At 41.3% G+C, this 21520-nt stretch overlaps 2 protein-coding genes across 3 annotated transcripts in view; both read right to left on the bottom strand.

The window, feature by feature from the left end:
- Positions 1 to 13571, bottom strand: part of LOC107326225 (integrin alpha-D-like) — a 36112-nt gene extending 22541 nt beyond the window's left edge. Inside the window, exons 1-5 of the mRNA XM_025169205.2 lie at positions 12148 to 13571; positions 2642 to 2762; positions 2410 to 2504; positions 1392 to 1456; positions 1166 to 1280 (exon numbers count right to left, since the gene is read on the bottom strand). Of these exons, the coding sequence (XP_025024973.2) occupies positions 1166 to 1280; positions 1392 to 1456; positions 2410 to 2504; positions 2642 to 2762; positions 12148 to 12211 (460 nt within the window). The 5' untranslated portion in view covers positions 12212 to 13571. The remainder of the gene's footprint in view (positions 1 to 1165; positions 1281 to 1391; positions 1457 to 2409; positions 2505 to 2641; positions 2763 to 12147) is intronic.
- Positions 13572 to 13720: 149 nt separating this feature from the next.
- On the bottom strand, positions 13721 to 21424 carry CD2BP2 (CD2 cytoplasmic tail binding protein 2). Of its 2 annotated transcripts, none has more exons than XM_007432230.3 (7): positions 21312 to 21424; positions 20323 to 20404; positions 19705 to 19840; positions 19194 to 19351; positions 17062 to 17572; positions 16602 to 16726; positions 13721 to 15090 (listed from the first exon to the last, which is right to left on the bottom strand). In XM_007432230.3, exons 2-7 carry the CDS (start codon positions 20395 to 20397, stop codon positions 14980 to 14982), a joined length of 1116 nt encoding a protein of 371 aa, XP_007432292.1. In that variant the 5' UTR covers positions 20398 to 20404; positions 21312 to 21424; the 3' UTR covers positions 13721 to 14979. The 2 variants fall into 2 exon arrangements, with proteins under 2 accessions (XP_007432292.1, XP_007432293.1); XM_007432231.4 differs by having other exon boundaries at positions 16602 to 16723.
- Between the last annotated feature and the right edge of the window lie 96 nt (positions 21425 to 21520).

Here is a 21520-nt window from a genome sequence, read left to right as displayed (position 1 = left end):
ATTTAATCCTTCCCAATACAGGTAGTCCTCAACTTAAGAACACCCGGGTTAAGGATGACCAGTAGTTAAGAACGGAGCCTATTAAGGCAAAATTCGAGTTAAATACCCAATGATTTGAGTTAAATACGCAATGGTTTGAGTTAATTACACAATACTACTTATACAGTATTATACAATAATACTGTTCCGGCTTATGTATAAATCTGACTTAAGGACAGACTTTGGGAATGGAGCTCATTCTTAAACTGAGGATTACCTGTAACTACTTCCCAAGTGGAAGCTAACATCAATGTTAGCTCATATCAAGGTTATTATATGGGTCAATTACCTCTATAGTGAAGGAATATTTTATCTTCCACCCTCCTAACTCATAATTACATTCCTGCAAGCCATTCCCATCCAAGCACACAGCCTGGAGGGATGTACCACAATTCTCCCAGGTAATCTATGCATGATGCCCCTAAGGTTAACCAAAGGCAGCCTGATTGAAGCATCATGGAAACTTAAGTCCACTATATATGGAGAATATATGACTGGCGAAGACTGATGTAAAATTTCCAATTCTGGGCTTCAACAGCCACTCGATTCCTTCCAGTCATGCAAAAAAACAAAATTGTGGCATGCTTTTCTTGGAAGGACATGCATCAATGGTGAAGAGATCTTGTACTGGATTTCTACCTCTGAGAAAACACTTAAACACCACAAGGTACATTTCTAACACCTTCCAGTAGCCCCAGGCAGCATTGTGAATGCTGGGAGTTGTAGTCTGTGAACATTTGAAAGGCCAAATATACCACACTTAGATAGACATCAAGGAAGAATATGAAGCAATCTTTGTTTAAGCAGAACTGCATGTATACTTCATCTCCTTTTTCTCCTTGACTACACCCCAACCCGATTTCTTGCCATGGCTGGCTCACCAGGAACCAGAGTGAGGCAGTTGCCTCTAGTAATAGATTGTGGGTGTCACAAGGGGTCACCAATAATTATTTAATTTGCTCTAGTTGCATTTTTACTGTCAAGGAGAAGATTTCCTTGCAGAATGTTCTGCCTTGACTGGTCTTGTGAAAGAGATGAATACCACTTTTGTCCTGTCTCAAGTAGAAAGATCTTGGCACAATCTAACTTTCACACCTAATGTGCAAACGTGTTCTTCTCTTCTAACCTTGGAAAGCTGGCTGGATCTCCTTCACATCTTGACCAAAGCTATTCAGAATATAGCAGATGCCATTCAGATAATCAAGCTGCCCACATCGTCGTTCCCAAGTTGGACCACAGGCCTATGGGATAGGAAGAATGCACAAATAGCCTCTTGGGATCTTCAGCGGAGTCAGAGTTTTTTTTTATTATACTTCTATTGTCCTTTTTAATTCTATTTGAGTCTTACTTACTATTATTTTGGATTCAGATGCTTCATCAGCAGCCAGCGAAAGACCCAAAGATATTCCAGAAGTGTCTTCGGCATTTGAAAGGACAGATTAAAAAAATTAGATGAATAAAAATAAATAAATTTAAAGAATTTAAAAAAATTTAAAAAAACTATTTCACAGACTTATCTCTTTCACACACACATACCTAATCAAGGTAGCCTTTTTTCTTTTTTTTTAGAATATCTCACAATGGATTTTGTTGGTCTTATTTGTGGCTCAAATGCATCCTGCAACTTTGCCTGGCTAAGGAGTTTTGGAAGGGGCGTCCACAGCAGAAGCAAGTGCTTCTGTGTCAGGAATCGCTCAAATCAAATGCTAATGACTAAGAGTGCACTTTTAAAAATGGTTTTATTATTATATTTCTAATCTGTCCAACAACTGACATTCTGCAAGTAGATTACAAAGGTAGCGAAAGTACCAAAAAATAAAAACAGAAATAATAAAATAAATAAATATTAATAAATAGCACGGGAAGATGTAAAAGTGATAAAAACCATAGTGTTCTATTCCCTATGGAAGCATCTAGCCTTTCTTATTCTTTGAAATTTACTCCCACCATAAGATCGTATGGCAATCGTTCCCTGTCCTTAAAGGACATCGAGGAAAACTAGACTTGGATTCCTAACAGAATAATCTCCTAAAATACAATTCCCAAGATTAAAATTAGAGTAGATTCCCAAATGGCAATAATTCATGTTTTTTTAATCATGGTTTGTTGACAAATCACTATTAACTGGGTTCATAGACCTGCCAAGCTACAAATCATAATATATAAACTAAAATGGCTAGGTACATGTAACATGCTAACAAAAATCAAAACTGTATTATGGCTTAGAGAACTATGTGAACTCAGTAACTTATATAAAACTAGTTTAAGCTTGTAATGTCAGTATACCCCAAGAAATTCTCTTTTCTTAAGATAAAATGAAAAACAATCAACACATGGGAGATTGGCAAATGATTTTTAGTTTACACTTACGGTGGAGGACAATTGGTTGGCATTTCTGTGTATCGTATGAGCATCGGAAAAGGGAACCTGTCCGATTGCCAGCAAGGGGAGCGCTCGCTACCAACCTAAAGAGATAATAATTAATGTTTTAGAATTAATATTTAAATATTAAATATTATTTTAGAATTAATATTTCCAGACATGCGGATCACTTGAGCAAAACAGAACTGAATGTTCTTAACGTAGTCAGCTCCATGCTCACCAGGAAGTGCCACCGGATTTCGTCTGGACAACGCGATAGCCAAACTGGTCAGCTTTCTCACCATGGAAAATCACAGGAGCCTCGGTATCGATGAGGCTAAAAGCTGAAAAGCACGGAAGGCCTACAACACAGAAAGGCAGCAAAGAGAGTTCATGGAATCAAGGCCCCTACGAGCACATCTGTTTCTAAAAAAGGGTCAGGGGCAGCCAGATGTGGGTGGTGGAGACAGGGCGGGGGAATTATTCATGTATTGACATTATGAACATGTAGCCAAGGCCGTCTGAAATCAGCACAAAAATGAATCGAGGGAGGGCACGGTCGGCTGAAACATCTGTCAGTTGCATAGACAGGCCGAGATGCGTCTGCAGGTTGGACCATCCTGAAAATGAGGTAGTCAGGAGGGAGGAATCCGTGGCCCATCATTCTGGGGAGAATTATAGCAGGGGACTGCTCTCTGAGCGATGCTCTCCACCCTCCTTCGACGCTTAATGTGGGAGCAGCATCTGGTGGAAAGCTATTATTCTGAATCCCGCTCTGGGTTCAGCCCCGCTATGGACTGCAAGTGATAAGCCCCAGAAAGCTGTAGTACTCCACGGGGGGGAAACATTCGATATTTTGCTTACACTTTACCCGTCACTGAATGCTGACCTCCCTTTGCCCTCCTGAACCAGTAACAGCTGCTCTTCTGACTCAGCCTGTTGCCACTTCAGTGAGCCGGGCAGTTGGGAAAAGCCCATAAACCAGAACAAGGGGTTGCCAAAGGAAGGAAATAACCTTTACTCTGCCCCAGTGAGTTATAACATGGTAAGATAACTCGCTGGGACTGAGTAATAATTATTTCCTTCCTTTGGCAACTTCCATGCGATGAGATTTTGTGGTATGTCATGGGGGTGAAGCCAACAGGCTGGGGACCTTTCCAAGGGAAGATACAGATATCAAGATGAGTAATTAATATAGCTGTATGCTATTTGTAAAATACGTGGCAGCTTACTTATTGTGTCCTGCTTGCGGGCCTCCAGTATGAATCTTGGCTATCGAAAGAGTGGAATATTCAGCTAGGCAGACTTCACACCGATCATCTCTGACTTCTGAGAGAACTACTATATACTCGCTTGCTGAAGGCAGAGTTAGGCAATCTGATGTCCTCCAGGTGTTCTGGACTACAGTTCTCATAAGCCTCATTCCAGCATGGTCACTGAGGGATTGTGGGAGTTGTAGTCCAAACTATCAGGATGGTCTTAGGTCACAGACCCCCACCATGTGAGTTATGACACAATAAGAGCTTGGTCCCCTCTCTCATACACATCCTTATTGGCTTGTTATTAACCATAGTCAGTGGTTTTCCTAAGATAAAGCACGTAATCCAAATCTTAGGTTTACCACTAGTTCCAGATACATTAACCAGAAATTGAAACCATGGTTAACTGCTAGTTTTATATTTCAGTTAGCATGAATTAGAAATGGCTGCCTTGGGTTCAGATAAAAACCCCATAAGCCATTGACTATGTGTATGATATCCTGCAGGATTTATTTATTTTATTAATCCAATTTGCATGGCCACCCATCTATCTAAGAAACTTTGGGTGGTGAGCAAAATGAAAACAAGGGATTCCATTAAACCAAAAAAACAAAACAAACCTAGATAAAACCACACTGTAACATCACAAAACCACTAATCATAACTACCCATATTACAGTCCCCATAATTAATTTTCTAGCTCCAGCGCCTGGGGGAACAGCCAGGTCTTGACAGCCTTGCGAAAGGACAATAGATTCAGGGCCATCCATACTTCAGGAGGGAGGCTGTTCCCTCGGGCAGGAGCCATGACAGAGAAGGCTGCTTTCTGGGGCCTACCAGGTGACCTTGTTCAATGAGGATACCTGAAGATACCAGACCCACTCTGCAAATACTGCTAGAAGAGGCAGTCCTGCCAGTAACCTGGTCCCATGCCATGTAGGGTTTTAAAGATAACAACCAGTACCTTGAATTGCAGGCAGAGCCCTACCGGGAGCCACAGCAACTCACATAGCAATGGTGTTGCCTGGGCGTACTGCAGCATGGCCAAAATCCACCTGCCGCTGCATTCTGGACACGCTCCTTCTTTTTAATAGTAATGTTATTAACGACTATAATGACAACAGTAAAAACGAATACAAACTAAAAAAAGGATAGAAAAATGAAGAGTAGAAGGTGCAGAAAGGAAGGAAAAAAGTGAAATAAAAAAGTAAGACCATAGTAAAGAAAAAGAAAAGAAATATATAAAGAAGTGACTTCCCACCTTCATCACAAGTATAAACAATTTTAGTAACTTATCACCTCCTCTTAAAATACAACAAATGATCTCTTCTTCCTATATCCCATCTCTTATCTATAAACAAATCCATAAAGCATCGTCATTTCAGTCCTGGTGTCAGCAAAAGCCCGTTAAGCGTTACCAGAAATAACAACGTAGCTATTTTAACCTTGATCAAACAAAGCAACTTTATATTCCTTCCTTTTACTTCTAACAATCTTCATCTTTAGTCCATTCAAGTAATGTCATAGAACTTGATTTCTTTTTATTTCTTTTTTACCCTTTCTCACAAGATTCATTCAAGCTTTAACAGACCTCTTTTGTAAATCCAATATAGGAAAATTATCTGGGTCACTCTCTTGGTTTATTGTTTGTATGTCCCTTTTAATTACTAAAACATCAGCCGATTTCTTTTGTATGTCCACCGTGACATCTTTTTCCATGTCATTCTTGTAGCCTATCATTTGTAAATCCACTTTCAACTCAGTCTTGATCTTGTCAGGTAAAACTTGTTCCTCTTTCATAACATCTTTTAGACACAGTTTCTCCATAGAGGCAGATGTCTCTGTTGATACTATTAATATTAACTTCTGAGCTCATTTTTCAAAAATATCCTTCAATATGTCTGTTAGAATATTTTGCTTCATTCTGTAATTATAAGTCGAGTGTATGTGTTCTTCTACTTTAATTGTAATATTTAGTTCCCTCTAGTGTCCAATTTTTAAAATCTTATTATGTTTTTAATAAAATTCAGAACAAAAGCATTTTCCCATGGGAAGGATTTTTTATAATTAATTCCAAAATCTTATTTCTAAAATTATTTAAATTATTTCTAAAATCAATTTTTTAATCACCCTTTTGCTGTATATTCCAAAAAAAAAATTTTTTTTTAAGTTCTGAAACTTGTAGTTAAAACTTTCTTTCACTAAGGATTGAAGGAAACTCACCCAGTGCTGTCAAACGTATCAATCCAAAGGTTTCTAAAAGTTGAAAAGCAGTTAACAAGCAATTTCTGAAAGTTATTAGAAAGGAAGCATGCGAACTTAGTGTGTCTTCAAAAGCGCCAACCGCAGTTTGAGTAAGATGGCTATTCCCTTGTCTCCCAGAGCTCTTAACGGGGCGGAGACTTGAGGTCTCCTTGCAAGGAACAGCTGTCTGAAGCATTTGTGGGCGATCTCAAGTGCTCTCCATATCTGGAGAGGTTTCAAAGAGCTACTCACATGCTCTTCATTTTTGAAGAGCCGTCTTCAGTCTGCCATTTCTTCTTCCAGAAATCCAGGACTAGCTGGAGCTCCTGAGTGTTCTTCAAGGGCAGCCCTATATACAGCGCATTGGAACAGTCCAATTGGGAGGTAACTAAGACATAAGTGACTGTGAGCAGAGCTTCCTGATCTAGGAATGAGTGCAACTGGTGCACAAGTATTTGTGTAAAAGCTATCCTGGCCATGGCTGCGACCTGTTCCTCAAGCAAGAGCCAGGAGTCCAGAACCCCTAGATTACACAGCAACTGTACCTGGGGGAGTGTAACCACATTCAGAGTTAACAATGGAAAATCAATAAATCCAGGGGGCCCTAAAAGTCACAGCTACTCAGTCTTGTCAGGGTTGACCAAAGTCAGTTCTTCCCCATTCAGGCCTGCATAGCCCTCCAAGCCCTGGGAAAGCACCATGGCAGCATTACTTGGCTGGCCTGGGGCTGAGAGTTACAACTGAGTATCATCAACATATTGATGATACTTAGCCCTATACCAACAGATGACCTCACCCAGTTGTTCCATGTAGATATTAAAAAGGAGTGGGGAGAGAATTGAGCCCTGCAGCAATGCACAATGCAGGAGCCTAGGGCTGGACCTCTCCCTCCTTACCAACACCTGCTGGGAGTGGCTTGGAGGAAAGAGGAAAACCACTGGAGGTCATTGTCTCCCACTCCCAACCCCCTCAACAGGTCCAGAAGGATACCATGATTGATGACATCAAAAGCCACTGAGAAATTAAGGAGGGCTAAGATGGATATACTACCCCCAAATGTCATCGAGAAGTGCAATTAGTGCCACAATAGTGGTATGTATTCATGTTCTTTGTAGTGGCTAAAGGTGTCATGTGAACACACCCAATAAAATGGGTTATATGCTTTGAACACTCAAAACCTCCAGAGAAACTCATAGCTACCTCTGGCTGTATTGGGATACAAATGCTTTCACCTTTAGCATTTCAACTTCATTTCATTTCCTTTACCATGGAATGAGCTTTGTTTTGACCCACATATGAAGATAAGAAACGGTGGCTGTTCTTGAACATCTTCCCTGCCCCAACATCCTTCACAAAGTGAGGTGACAAATCACCTATTTTTCTTTTCCACAAATCTGTATCTCTTCTACAGCTGTCCTGGTGAAGACAGGCAATTTGATTCTGTAAGTTGTTTTTAAGCCCCTTATTTCTGCATATTTCAACATAAAATGCATCAGAACATACATGGCTGCGTGTTACAGGGAGAAAATTCATTATTGTGAATAACTCTTTCACTTCCCTAAACAGTGCATAGCAGTTCTTCCTCAAGAAAGTACAGGAGTACCTCAGACATGAAATACCAGGCACCAAGTCCCCATACTAACTGTCTATATCCCTTGTGACTTTTCTTGAGCAAAATGCCCTTGGTGGCCCAGTAGTAGAAGGCCAAGCTGAAGCAGAAGACAGGCAGCATTAGGAAAAGCAGAAGCTCAGCATGTCTGCTCATGAAAAATAAAAAGGAAAGTGAAACGAACTGCTGTTGCCCTTTGACTGCATGGATAATATGAATAACAAGAACAGGAAAGAACCAGAGCAACTGTCAAGGCTCTTCTAAAGGTCTGGAGGCTTTGCCCGAGGAGACCGGTGCAAGACCCTGGCAAAGAGCAGCTAAACGCATCACGCTCTTCACCTTGTCTAATAAAAGAGAGCTCAAACAGCAGCACTGGAAGAACTTGGACCACAAAGGCAATCTTGCCCTACACCACACAGCCATTCACAAAGGAGCACCAAAACATACACGTCCCATCATACATCACTTAAACAACATGACTGCTCTGTACTTTAGAGACAAGTTGCAAAACTTGAAGGGCCACAATCTCCCTCCCCATATTCTAGTATTTTTTTTCTATGTAAACCACCAAAACTCATTTTGATTGAGGCAGCATAGAAATATGTTAAATAAGTAAGTAAATAAATAAATATTACTTAGTGGGACAGCTTGCATAGATTCCTCTAAAAAAACTTTTTGGCTGCTTCAAGTGTGGTACATACTGGAGTTAAGCCCAGGGATAATGGAATTGAGTAGACCATTTCAGCCTGAGGGATAATATCCTTGAATTTTCTCTTATGTATCAAAATAAATTCCCAATGGAAGAGAAGGTACAGGTAGTCCTCGCTTAATGACCACTTGTTAAGTGACTGTTGGAAGTTATGATGGTGCTGAATGAGGAGACTTATGACCAGTCCTTGTAGTTGCGGCCATCGCAGCATCTCTGCAATCATGATTCGGGTGCTCAGCGACTGGCTCACCATTATGACAGCCATAGTGTCCTGCAGTCACATGATCACCATTTGTGACCTTCACTGCTGGCTTCCAACAAACAAAGTCAACAGGAAAGCTGGCAGGAGCTCACAAGTCATGATGACATGATGTCACGCTTAACAACTGCAGGTGATTCACTTAACGATGGCAACCGCAACTGCTGTCGTAAGTCAGGGCAGTCATGTGATATTGCACTTTACGATCACGTCACTTAGTGATGGAGTTGCCAGTTCCAATTACCGTCATTAAGCGAGGACTACCTGTATTAGTGAAATATGGCCACCCTCATCTCTCTCTCTCTCTCGTTCAAGCATGTAGACAAAAACTAACAGTTTTTTGTGTGTGCTTGGTAATGTTACCACCCCTATAGGCTTTCAGAGGTTCTGTTCTGCAGATAATAGGATGTGAAGCGTTCTGGTTGAAGTTGGGCTTAAGGGAACCCTTGGGATTGCTGCTGTTGATGCCTTTATCACGTCCATTGATGGCCATCCAGTGGCCCTTTTTAGGGTGACCCAGTCCCTGCTGGGGAGAGATAGGCCACTGTGAAGAATATTCAGGGTATTTGGCAGAGAAAGTCACTCAGATCCACTCCAAGCTGAACTCTGACTTGGCAAGTCTGACTGAGGTGGCCGGGGCTCAGTCATGTGATGTGATGTGGAATAAGTTTGAGTTGGTGACACCTGAGGAAGAGGACAATGTTCTCTGATCTGTTAGTTCAGCCACATCCTTATTGGTCTCAGGTCCCTCCTGGTTGTTAAGGCAGCCAGAGAGGTGACCTGTAGTTGGGTCTAAATGGCTCTGGGTTTTAAGGCTCCCTGGATCCAAGAACTTTCTATCCATACTCTTAGATGGGGTAGCACTTCTTCACTCAAAGTAGTGGACTCTGTTCAGCTCTATCTGGTGTACCAGTTCCACCCTTTCTTGGAGTGGGAGACCCTTCAGACTGTCACTCATGCCCTAGTCACCTCATGGCTTGACTACTACAATGGCTGTACATGGGGCTGCCTTTGAAAACCACTCAGAAGCTTCAGCCAGTCCAGAACGCAGCAGTGTGGTCAGTGATGTGTATGCCTCAATATGCCCATATCACACCCCTGCTCTGCAAGCTGCACTTTTTGCCAGTCTGCTTCTGGGTGTGAATCAAGGTGCTAGTTATTACCTATAAAGCCCTACATGGCATAGGGCCAGATTACTTGACAGTCTATCTCCCATGGTTTCTGTCTGGCCAGTATGTGTTGGCAGAGTTGGTGCATTCAAAGTACCTTCAATTAAACAATGCCATCCATCAGGACTCAGGAAGTGTACCTTCTCTATTGTGGTGCCTCACCTTTGGAATGTTATCCCCCTTGAAATCCATGTTGCTCCCACCTTGTTGGTGTTCCATAAAGCCTTGAAGACTTGGTTGTTCTCCTTGATCTGAGGATGAGACAGCTGGAACCCACTGGGTGAGTTTGCTATTTTTGTTTTCTATCTGAATCTTGCACCTGGATCCCATCTTATTTTTGGTTTGCAGTGTTTTTATTAATGTTAGTATCTGTGAACTACCCAGAGTCAGTTGGAGTCAGATGGTGTCCAAATTGAATAAAATAAATACAATAAAATAGCTATACTCATACTAAAGTGGAACAACCTACTCTGTTTCCTCACCTGTTCCTTACTTTGGAATTCAGAGAAGTAATCAAAGATGGCTTACAATAAATTATCAATCAATAGAAATAAAAACAAACTGTGGTAAAAAATATGCAGAATAAAGCCCATCAAATAAAGCAGCAATAAAAAATGGAATGTAAATGAGATTAAGAATAGGATTTACTAAATAAAAGGAAGGAAAAGCACTTTGTATTATGCAATAGAACTATCTTATTTTGAAGCATTTCAAATCTGAAATGGCTGTTTCAGATACAATATGGGCTAAGTGTTTTGGAAGAGTTTCACACTCTATGTCCCATGTTCAAAATACTGCCAGAATGCTCAGCACAGCAGTTTTGACTTCCGAATGGGAAGTTTCATGCTCAAAACAGTTTGAAATGATGTGCTTTGCACACCCCCGCTGGGAAATTGTTGCATTTAAAAATTGGCACTATCTTTTGCATACATTCAGTCTAGCATCACAAGTTCCTGGCTGCTGTCTAGGATTAGTTTAAGACACTAGATTTCTAGGGCAGGATTTGCACTTGCAGCAAATCAAGGGATCTGGATTATCAAGACCTCCTTAAATTAGGCTTCATTAGAATGAAAATAATCTATGTAAAGATTCCATTTTGTTCCTTTTTGGGGGGGTGGAATTGCAGCATAAATGCAAAATGCAACTTTAACCAAACCTACTATTGGTTTAAGCTGGTCTGAGATTGAAGATACATTTGGCTGTGGTTCAGAAATTGGTATTACTGCTTCTTGTGAAGATTGTTCACATCAAGGTACTTGTGAAAAGTACTACTGAAATTAATGACGAAAATAATTCTAACAGCTAAAGCTTGGTTAATTTCATAGGGCTCAGCTGGAAATCTAAAATCAGCTAGTTGAAAGGTAGATATAAATTGATGACATAATTAGACTATATTGTTCATGTTCTGAAATGGATAACATGACATTTTATAAAGTCTTAGAATGCTCCTTATGTTGTATCTCCTCAGGCAGTGATTTTGTATTATCCCATATAAAAGGGTTATGAAGCTTAAGCGCAATCACATATTTTAATCATTGGCTTGAAAACTCATTAGGCTGTCAGAAGACAGCCTATCAGAGAAAATTAATTCCATGGCTAGGGGAGAATATATACTCTGTCCTTTCTAGTACTGATTTCTATACAGTATTAGGTATTAAATAAATATTAACTTTATAGAAACTGCTAAGATAGGATAAGAAGTAGGAAGTGCTACTTCAAATTTGAGTGAATTTAAACAAATCTAAACACGCCATTGTCTCTCAGCCTCGGTGGCATGGCTCAGTCTGTGATCTTTTAACCTACTTTACAGAGCTTGATAGAAGGGCTAAGTCAAAGCAATATTTAGCGATCCTCTCAAAATTGTTCAGCCAGGGCAAAATATAAAAAGGCTTTTATGTTAACATCATTTTTCTGCCCTGTGGAACATCTTGACCCCCTGAGGTGAAACTGGCCTTCCGGAGAGCATCAAGACCTGGCTCTGCCAACTAGCATGGGGATCCAATGGGGGTTTGCAGCGTTGGGGGGTGGTTGGTGGCTTGAGGATGCTGCGTCTTTTAACTCTGAATATTTTTGTAAAGATTTTTATAGCTTTCTTTTTTACTTGTAAGCCACCTAGAGACATTTATACAGTAAGATGGGTGGCATATAAATGATCAATCAATCAATCAATCAATCAATCAATCAATCAATCAATCAATCACCTTTCCTTCTTTCAAAATACCAATAGGTTATCCTTAATGAAATTCATTCAAGAGCATCCAGGCTCTCCGCTTTTGAGAGATGCTTAAACCTTGCAACTCATCCTTCTCTACTCTGGACACAAATTACCCACCACCGATTGTTCCTCTCATTCTGGATGAGAGATGCTGATCCAGCCCTGTAAAGAAGTAGTGACATTTTCTCCAAAAGCTATTCAAGGCAAGGTAAGTCTGGTGCTTTCCAGGCCGCTTGTAGCCCTGTTCCTTAGCCACAAAAACCAAAAGAGCTCCACTACCTACCACAGCCAATGCAAAGGAGGAATGCAGCTTGGCAGAGCAGCTCCACTTCAGGGACAGAAACCATGCTGTCGCTTCAGCTCTCCGGGGACCTCTCCTCTGTTGCAGTTCTGCATCTCACTTCCTACTCTTACCACACCAGCATATATTTCCTCCCCACATTCTTGGCCCCTCCAACTTCTGCTTCGATCATTCATTTGCGTAATCTGTATTTATTCAAAGTATTTCTTAACCAGTTCTCTATTATGGCCCCTTTTTCCTCCTGACCAGGGTGTATTTAATGCAGCAGGTGAACCCAATGAGCAAAACAGGCAATGCTGGTCTCACTTCTACAATGGTTATGTCATCAGGCCTGAGGGCCCTTGGGAACCGGAGACATTCTTAGATGGCTCCATTATGATTAATATTCTTTCTCTCCGTGGGGTTTGTGTATTTTAAAATTTAAATTTTTTAAACTTTTTGATGATGTTGTATTTTAATAATCACGTTTTTATCTTTTATCATGATTGTTTTTATCTATTTCTTCTTTTATTTAATTGTTGTACGCCACCCAGAATCGCTTTGTGTGAGATGGGCAGCTATATAAATGTGATATGAATGAATGAATGAATGAATGAATGAATGAATGAATGAATGAATGAATTCCATCCTAGGAAAATGTTGGTGGATGGGTGTTAAGAGAAACTGACGGGCAAACCTATCAATGCCTCTTAGTCATAACTGCCAACTGGAATCTCTGTTGTTCAGAGGCGGTATATCCTAAACATGGATATCAACAGGCAAGCTTTCTAGAGATGCGGCTGCCCAGTGTTGTGGATAAAAAACAGGGCTAGATAGACTTCAGTCTGACTCACTACTGAATAGGCTTAATTTCTTTGCACCAAAAAGGCCACCCTGCTACAGAGCAAATTGACACAATCAGCTGAGTAAATCACATGGGTCCTTGGACCATACGACGCTTGCTTGCAGACAGGGACTTACCCAACAGATTGGTCTTTTATCTAACAATAAAATTCACTGGAAACAAAAAGCTAATCTCCCAGGAATAAAGCTAGGTTACGTTCTTTCTTGGCTCAGTTTTCTAACTGCATGAGTGTATTTACTTTATTTTCACACAAAGGAACAATCAACCACAACTTTCACAGAAATTTTATGAAGACACCATGAGGTTCGGTTCATTTCTACAGGATGGGGCAGGGGAGAATAAGAACCACCAGCACCATCCCTAAAATTGAGGTTCCTATCCCCTTCCTGATCAATTTAAAACACAAAACATAAGACTCACCTATCTACATCTAGCTTGCTTCATCGGACACAGTAAAGGATAGGTTGCTCAATTTACCATAGTCTCCTTCCTGTGCAAATGAGTTGGCTTAACTTGAATCTCAGGAAATATGGATTTCGAGATGATTGCCAAACATGTCTGTCTGCCTACTCCTTGTTTAGTCATAAAAACATTAGCCTTTTCTTTAATCCGAAAGAGTCATTCCATCTCCTCAGCAGATCTTTCAGTATTATATTTTATTTATTTATTTAAATTTATATGCCACCCATCTCCCCAGATGGGTGGCATATAAATTATGTATCATCTTCTATATTATTATAGAAAGGCTCTTTTGAACTGGCAAAGAATCTTTTAAGGAAATACTATTGAAGCATCTATTTACTTGACCATAAGAATCTTGCTAGCAACAGCACATTCTATCTCAGGTACCATAAATTTGCTGAGCCCTCCTGGAAAACTATTTATGTCAGCGTCCTGAAATCTGAAATTATATTTTTAAAGGATCTTTTGAAAAAACAATTTCCTTTCTATAAATCCAGGGACACAGCTGCTCATGTGTCATCTATGTGGCAAATAACTAGTTATGTCTGTAAATTAAGTAAGCCTGTGTGTAAGATATGTTTATTTTATTCTACAAATTAGGCTAGTCATCTACGCTTTTTTTTTTTTTTAAATCTGTGTATTTGTCTATTAAAAAACACCTTCCTTGTTTGAAGAGTTCTGGGCTGGTGAATAGCAGAAGCTTCAAGTACCGCCTGATAAAACTCTGGGATGAAAGAAACTATCTTATATAGTTATCAGATGATTGATCCACCAAGGTGAGTACTTTTTACATGATTTTCTCATAATCAGTTGTCTTTGGGAGATACTGACTACAACTTGCTTCATCTCCCAGTAGCCAAGTTAGGGAAGACTGTCCTACTTTGACTAACAGGGTCTCTTTGGAGTTTCAGAGGATTTTTTTTCAGCCCTTCCTGGGAGTTGGAACTGGGAGGAATATACTTGGACAGAAAGTGTTAAAAGACAGCACATAAACCTAGACTCTGCAGACAGATCCCCCAGGTCAGAGGTTCTCCATCACAGATACATTCCAGATGCTGATAAAACAATGAACAAATACTTCCTGTGCCATCAGGTCTATCAAATTCATTACCCACCCATCTTCTGTCATGTTTGTGTGTGGCACTCCCAAGATGCTACTGGAAACACAGAGAAGCAGAAGAGAATGGCAAATACAAGCATACATGATTATTTGTATCTGGCAACCATTACCCTACATGAAACTTACAGGGTAACAATGGAATGGAATAGCCAGCAGGGAAATAGAGAGAGCTGACTAACCAACCCAATTTAAGGTTATTTTATTTTTCACAAAACCCAAAACATCCTCAGAATTAAATGGTGAATCAAACCCCTCTTCCCCTCTGCAAATGCACCCACACAACACACCGTCCCCTTGCCCCCACCCCCAAAGTCTGGCAAGTTTTTTCAGTCTGCCGCTGGGCTGAACTCTGTCCCTCGTGCTTGGCAGGGCAGGAGGTGGGTTCCAATCATGTGTAGAGGTCAAAATCAATGCGCTTGGAATTGCAGAACTGGCCCTCGGAATTATCCGCCTTCCGGCAGTAAACCCCATCAGGGAAATAGCCTTGGGATACCCAGTCCTGAAGAGACAGAAAAGAGAATTTGAAAGAGAAGAGAGAAGGATGGCAGGGAAAAGAAGGAAGCGGAAAATTCTAAAGAAAACAGACCAAACTAGCACAGAATCCCACAAGAAACGCAACCAACTGATGTTGGACAGGCACACTTAATTAGCAGCATTATCAAGAGGGACAACGAAAATGCACTCAGCCAACACGGGATCTGATAGGACCACATTAGAACAAATCAAACCCTAATAATTTATTTATTTATTATTAAACTTGTATGCCGCCCATCTCCCCCAATGGGTGACTCTGGGTGGCTCACAATAACAAAAGAGAAAAAACACCAATCTCTCCAATAGTGGCTAAAATCCATAAATAATTAAAATACAAGCATACATTAAAAATGTCCTAACCCCCCCTGTATATTTTAGCACTAACACCTTCAAGATGCGGGGGGGGGGAGTCAGAACCCATCACCCCACCAGCCATCTCCGCAGATGCGAGCCCCCATCCGGCCCCCAGGCCTTCTGGCAGAGCCAGGATTTAACCCCTTTTCTGAAGGCCATGAGGGAGGGGGCACACCGGACCTCGGGAGGCAAGATGTTCCATAGGGTGGGAGCCACAGCAGAAAAGGCCCTCTGCCTAGACCCCACCAATTGAAATTCCTTGATCGGTGGAGTCTGCAACCTGCCCCTTCTGCTGGACCGAGTGGGGCGGGCTGAAATAACCGGGGCGAGACGGTTCCTCAGATAACCTGAAATGTTTTGCTAATAAGGGGCTAGAAGCTCATTTATCACCAAAAAAGGCGTTCCAAGGAAACTGCCTGCTGCACACTATTTCTGATCCTACGCTTGAGCCTGCCCGTCATGCTGCCCTTGGTTTATGTTACTTCTAAATTCTAATAAAAGACATTCATTCACAGGATGTCAGGAAAAGAACAGATTCTAAGATATGCATATAGGGTATGTTACTATGGATTTTGGGCCACTGACGCAATATCAATCAAAACTATTTAATTATCAAGCACGATCACCACGGCAAATTTACTGTCCAGAATAAATTCTGACCAAGGAAATACAATGATAACCATAAACGTAACGTGACAAGTAATTAAAAAAGCCTCTGATGCACAGTGCTACCAATAAGGCAATCTTACTAGGAGCATGCTTTCCTTCTCACAGCAGCCTCCCATCTCAGGGAGGAAGGCCAAAATAATGTGCACCAACAGAAACCTTCCAGCAGTCATCAAGGCAACCCAAGATTTATATACAGGTGCAGAATCAAACAATCAGCAACAATAAATAGAGAGCAAACAAAACAAATAGAATTGTGGAGAGATGCATGTGGGGGATGCATTTTTTTAAAAAGTCACTCAGGGGGAAAAAAGAAGACAAATGAGATATTGGAGAAGCAAAAAGGGTATCTGTACCAAGGGGAAAAAAGGACATTAACAGGTCACAGAGAGAAAAAAATAGGCACAAAGTGAGGAAACGAACAAGAAGTTCATCTACCCTCCTTCGGTCTCTTACCTGCATCTGAGAGCTGCTGAAGGGTCCGTAAAGTTCAGATGTGTTTGTGTTCTCCCACTTATATTCCCACATCACCTCAGAGAGTGTGTTGTCATCCTCCTCCTCGTGTGCCTGACTTCCTGCTGCTGGAGAAAAATCACTTGTATCAGAGTGATTCTGCCTAAATCCCCTAATAAAAACCACCTCATGGAACATCATATAGTTAAGGACAGCTCACAGTGTTAGATGGGGAGGCCTGTATGTTGCAATGCTTCCCCAGATAAACTCCTGACACACAGAAGCTTTGCATGTTGGGAGGAATTTTCTCCTTGAACCCTGACATAGTTATTTTCTATACGCAGTGAAAAGCACCCCAAGTGATCCCTCATCTGCTGTGATAAAACTCAGCAAACCTTCTCAACCATGTGTTTCCAATCCAGCTCCTCCCGGAACCCCGTAGCTCCCCACCAAGGACTCTCACCTGCTGATGTCTTCTCCCCGAGTTTTGCTTCATCAATCTCCTCAGCAAACATATCAAGTTCTGGTTCAGCAGTGGAAGCTGCTGCAGGAGGCTGCTGCAATGCCCGGAGCCTCAGGGCCAGCTTCTCCCGGGTCTCCTGGTAGATCTCATAAACTCCTCGTGCCACCATTTGGTCAGCCAGCCCTGACAGCTGTTCCAGCTGCTCTTTCCGATCAGGTGACCCACGTTTCTGGGAATCCTCCTCCTCAGCTGGTTCAACTTCATCTGCTTTGAGGCGGCTCCAGGGCCTCCGCTGACGTCCACTACTTTTGGGGCCACCCTTGTCTCCAAGCCTTTGAATGGCTCTAGCTACTGTCTCACCAGGTAACATTAAGTCTACCATCCTTTCCAGCAGCTCCTTCTTATCCAAAGGTGTCCGGCCAACCTCAAGATCATCATCTTCATCTTCTTCCTTATCATCTGCAGAATCGAGTGATTTCTTCTGTCCAGGAGGCTGCTCCTTTATCTTGACCTGGTGGAATGGAAGGAAGGGAGGGAGGGAGGGAGGAAGGAAGGGAGGGAGGGAGGAATTAGGTAAGAGAAAAGTGATATATTATGGATTAAAATAGATTTTAGGTCTGGACAAAGAACATGAATGGCTGACCTATCCTTGTAAATAATTCCATCCTTTGCAAGCACGCTTCATCTGTCTATATTGGTCTCAATTCTATTGGTGGAATGGTGGTTGTGGTGCTATGTAAGGGAAGACCAATGCTTCTCTTATTTAATTTTATTTTCAACTACTGCTGTCAATACTTCCAACACAATATATACACATCACTGTAATTATCCATTAAAATCCGAGATCCAGACACATTTTGTCACATACCTAATCTCATATCTGACTTTGTACTTACTTACGTTTTATTTATTTGTCAGATGTGTATCCCACCTTTTTTCCAGGACCTCAAAATACAGATATATTTTCCACAACCATCAAATTTTGGTGTAGGTTGGGCTGAGAGGTAATCCAGAAATCACCTGGTTAACTTCCATGGTTGATTGTGAACCTGAACCTGCATCTCCCCAATCCCAGTCTACCACCTTGACCATTAGACCAGTGTTTCTCAACCTTGGCAACTTGAAGACATGTAGACTTCAACTCCCAGAATCCCCCAAGGTTGAGAAACACTGCATTAGACCATATCAGTAGGTTACAGGTACAAATATAATGTGGAGACTGAGAGAAGATATACACATTCAAATCTGAACCCAATCAAAATGCTCACTGGGTTGAAAACCCGCTTTGGACAGTCTATTTAGTCTGTCTTGACTCAGTATCATTCTACCTGCCTTAATTTGCTAGAATCATGGAGGAAAAAAGCTAACTCAACCATTGCTATCCTAATGCTCAGAAGATGTATTGGGCTTATAATTACATACTTTGCCACCAACCTTTGGCAGTGCTGGTTAGGAATTTATCCATTCAATATAGAGAGTGAAGAAGGGCGGACTAAATAATTTATAGGAATATAGCTAAAGAATTATACAAATGGGTCTGCTCCTCCATTATAACTTACTCTACAGGTTATTTCACATACATATCCACCACACAATTCCTACACTTCTAGGTGCAATCAGGGCACTTTTGTCATACACTGGCCACAACCAGATGTATTTGGAAAGTTCACAAGCAGGGCATGAAATCAACAGCTATTTCCACTGTACTTCCCTAGCAATTGGTATTAAGAGCATGCTGCCTTTGTTTCTGGAGGCACCACAGAACCATCAAGACTAGTAGCCATTAACACTACCATTCCCTGAGAGTCTTCACACTTTCAGAACTGTCTAAACTGACGACCATTATGGATCTGATAGCAGAGAATTCCATGGCTTGTCCATGGTATTTTCTTTTTACAGTCCTAAAACTCCCCTGCATTTACTTCAAATAAAATTTACGCACACTTTTTCCATACTAGCTGTGAGACTTCAGGAGCTTCAGGAATACCAAGCTAAATAAACAAAAATGAATGTATCAATCATCCCCCACTTACTTGCCTTCTTTCTAAACCAAAAATCCCTAAATCTTAGGAGTGAAAAAAATCTCTTTTGTACTGGTTGTCTTCCCTTCAAGCCTAGGCAAAAAGACCTACCCAGTCTATGTTATCCAACCAATTGTCCCTTATCACTGCCTCCTTTTTCAAGAAATAATTGCCTTCTGAATCAAAATGACCTTCTTCCATCTCCTCTTGCAAATTGAATGGGGTGATCCGGATACCATCTTCATAGTCAATAGTGGCAGATTCCTGCCCTAAAAAAAAAAAAAAAGTGAGATCAATTTCTGATTGGCCTGACACCAATAATAACTGTTTAATATTAATTTTTAATATTGTTAACAAGTAGTAAATTATTGGAGTAGAAAGGGCAAATATAAAACCTTCCTCTCCAATATTATCAGTCCACTTGATTATAAAGCCTTACACATTTTTCTTGCTGAGGTTTGAAGACTATGTGGTGGGTCACCACAGGACTCAGAGTGGCTTAATTGCCCACCACTAAAAAATCCACAATCTTGGGATTACTGAGGTTTTTTTTAACTAAGAGAGACAAGAATGTGAAAGTTCTGAGTACTGAAATCTACATTAAATGCAATTCTCTACTTACCTTCCACATCATCTGATGCAAGGATGTCATATTTACTACCCTGCCCTTCATCTTCCTCATCTTCTTCCTCATCGCTGTCCAACGAGTGCTTGCCCTTAAAGCGGCTGCCCGGCCCTCCAATAGCAGGTTCCACCAGCTATTCAAGAGATGAAGTGAATTTAGAAGTTCAGCATTTGGAAAGCCTACAATGTCCATTTTCCCCAATTGTCAAGTTAGCAAATTAGCTAACTCTTCAGATTAACAAGTTACCCCTATGTAAGATTCTCTAAATTTTCCTGATAAGTTGAAGAATATATTCCATAACTATAGTCTTCCACTTTATAGACCAGTGTTTTTCAAACTTGACAACTTTAAGATGTGTGGGCATGCTGGGGAATTCTGGGAGTTGAAGTCCATACATTTTAAAGTTGCCAAATTGAAAAAACACTGTTATAGACAGTTCCCCCTTGGCTTTATTCTCTGAATCTCAAGTTACAGAATAGTCTTCCTCAACCTTGGTCCATCTAAGTATTTTATCCTAGTTTCTAGGAGCTCCTGTCACTAGACTGATCAGTATTGATGAGAACACTAACCCAAAACATGCAGATTAGGCAAAGATGCTACAAAGTTTTATCTGACCTTCTTCTTTGGGAGGCTCATTTCCTCTTCATCTTCATCACCTTGGTCTTCAAATGTGACTTTCCGTTTTGACATGATGACCCTATAAAATGCCACCCAAACCAACAGTAGAGAAAGGGGACCCTGGTCAAATACTTAAGAAACACACACACAGCTGATTAGCTTCCCCCAAAAAAAAGAACTCGGCAGTTGCGATAAGCATAGTATCCAGCTTTACCAGAATGCTGGTTTCTCTAATGATAAGGACCTTATCATTACTATACACTGCCTCTGCGAAAAGTTTGTAAACAAGTCACTGTCAGCTCTGCCTTTGCTACCTATACTGGTGTAGATGCACACAGTACATATTACCTGCCCTTTGGCATCAATGAAGTGATAGAATAATATACGTAATTGAACAATTTGATAAACTCTCAGAACAAAAAATAGTGCCCAAAATATATCACAATTTAAAAGAACCCTGCATTCTCCCTCATAATGGTTTGGTTCAAAATAGCTCTCAGGCACTCCCAAATGTAGGGCTTGTAAAGAATACTACATGTTCCACCTTTCCTTCAGATGCAGAAAGATGAGAAGCCGTTATTCCAAAAACGGGGTTTTGTTGCCACTTCTTAAACTAAGTTTCCTCCCCTTCCTGAACTCCAAAACAGTCTCCATAACGCATGAATTTCACCAGAAAACCACCAACTACTTCCTCAACTGGGTATACTGAAGAATTGGAGGTGAGGGACGCCTACCAATCTCCTCCCCCTAAAACGTATCGGAACCAACGAGGGTACCCCACGACTTTTCTCGCAGATCTAACCACGTCTGCACTAAAGTAATCACGTCTGAACTCACTTAGGAGGCGACCTCGACATTTACCCGGGGACCTCAGGAACCCCCATTCCTCCAACCCTCCAAAAGGGCCCCGCGAGTCCCTAAATTAGAATTGGCGGGTTTGCCCCTTCCCCTCCGTCCCGCCCCCGGAGAAACGACGCGGGTCGTACCTAGGCGGCTGCAACAACAGCACCCGAAGCCTCCCAGCAGCGCTGCGCAGAAATCAACATCAGACTCCTGCTGCCATTCGAGCCGGATATGACGCGAACAGGTAGCGACATTTCCCCACTCGCGCACCGGAAGTGATCTTTACTTTTGGCAGCCCGTGACTTCATCGCTCAGCACGATCGAGGGAAGTGTGGGCAGAACTCAGAAGCAC

The sequence above is a fragment of the Python bivittatus genome, unplaced genomic scaffold, assembly GCF_059951505.1.
Source record: "Python bivittatus isolate LINGU-HERP-01145 unplaced genomic scaffold, Pbiv_v1 ctg000440_np1212, whole genome shotgun sequence".
Taxonomy (NCBI): domain Eukaryota; kingdom Metazoa; phylum Chordata; class Lepidosauria; order Squamata; family Pythonidae; genus Python; species Python bivittatus.
Note: the sequence above shows the minus strand (reverse complement) of the source record. Positions and strands in the feature narration are given on the sequence as shown.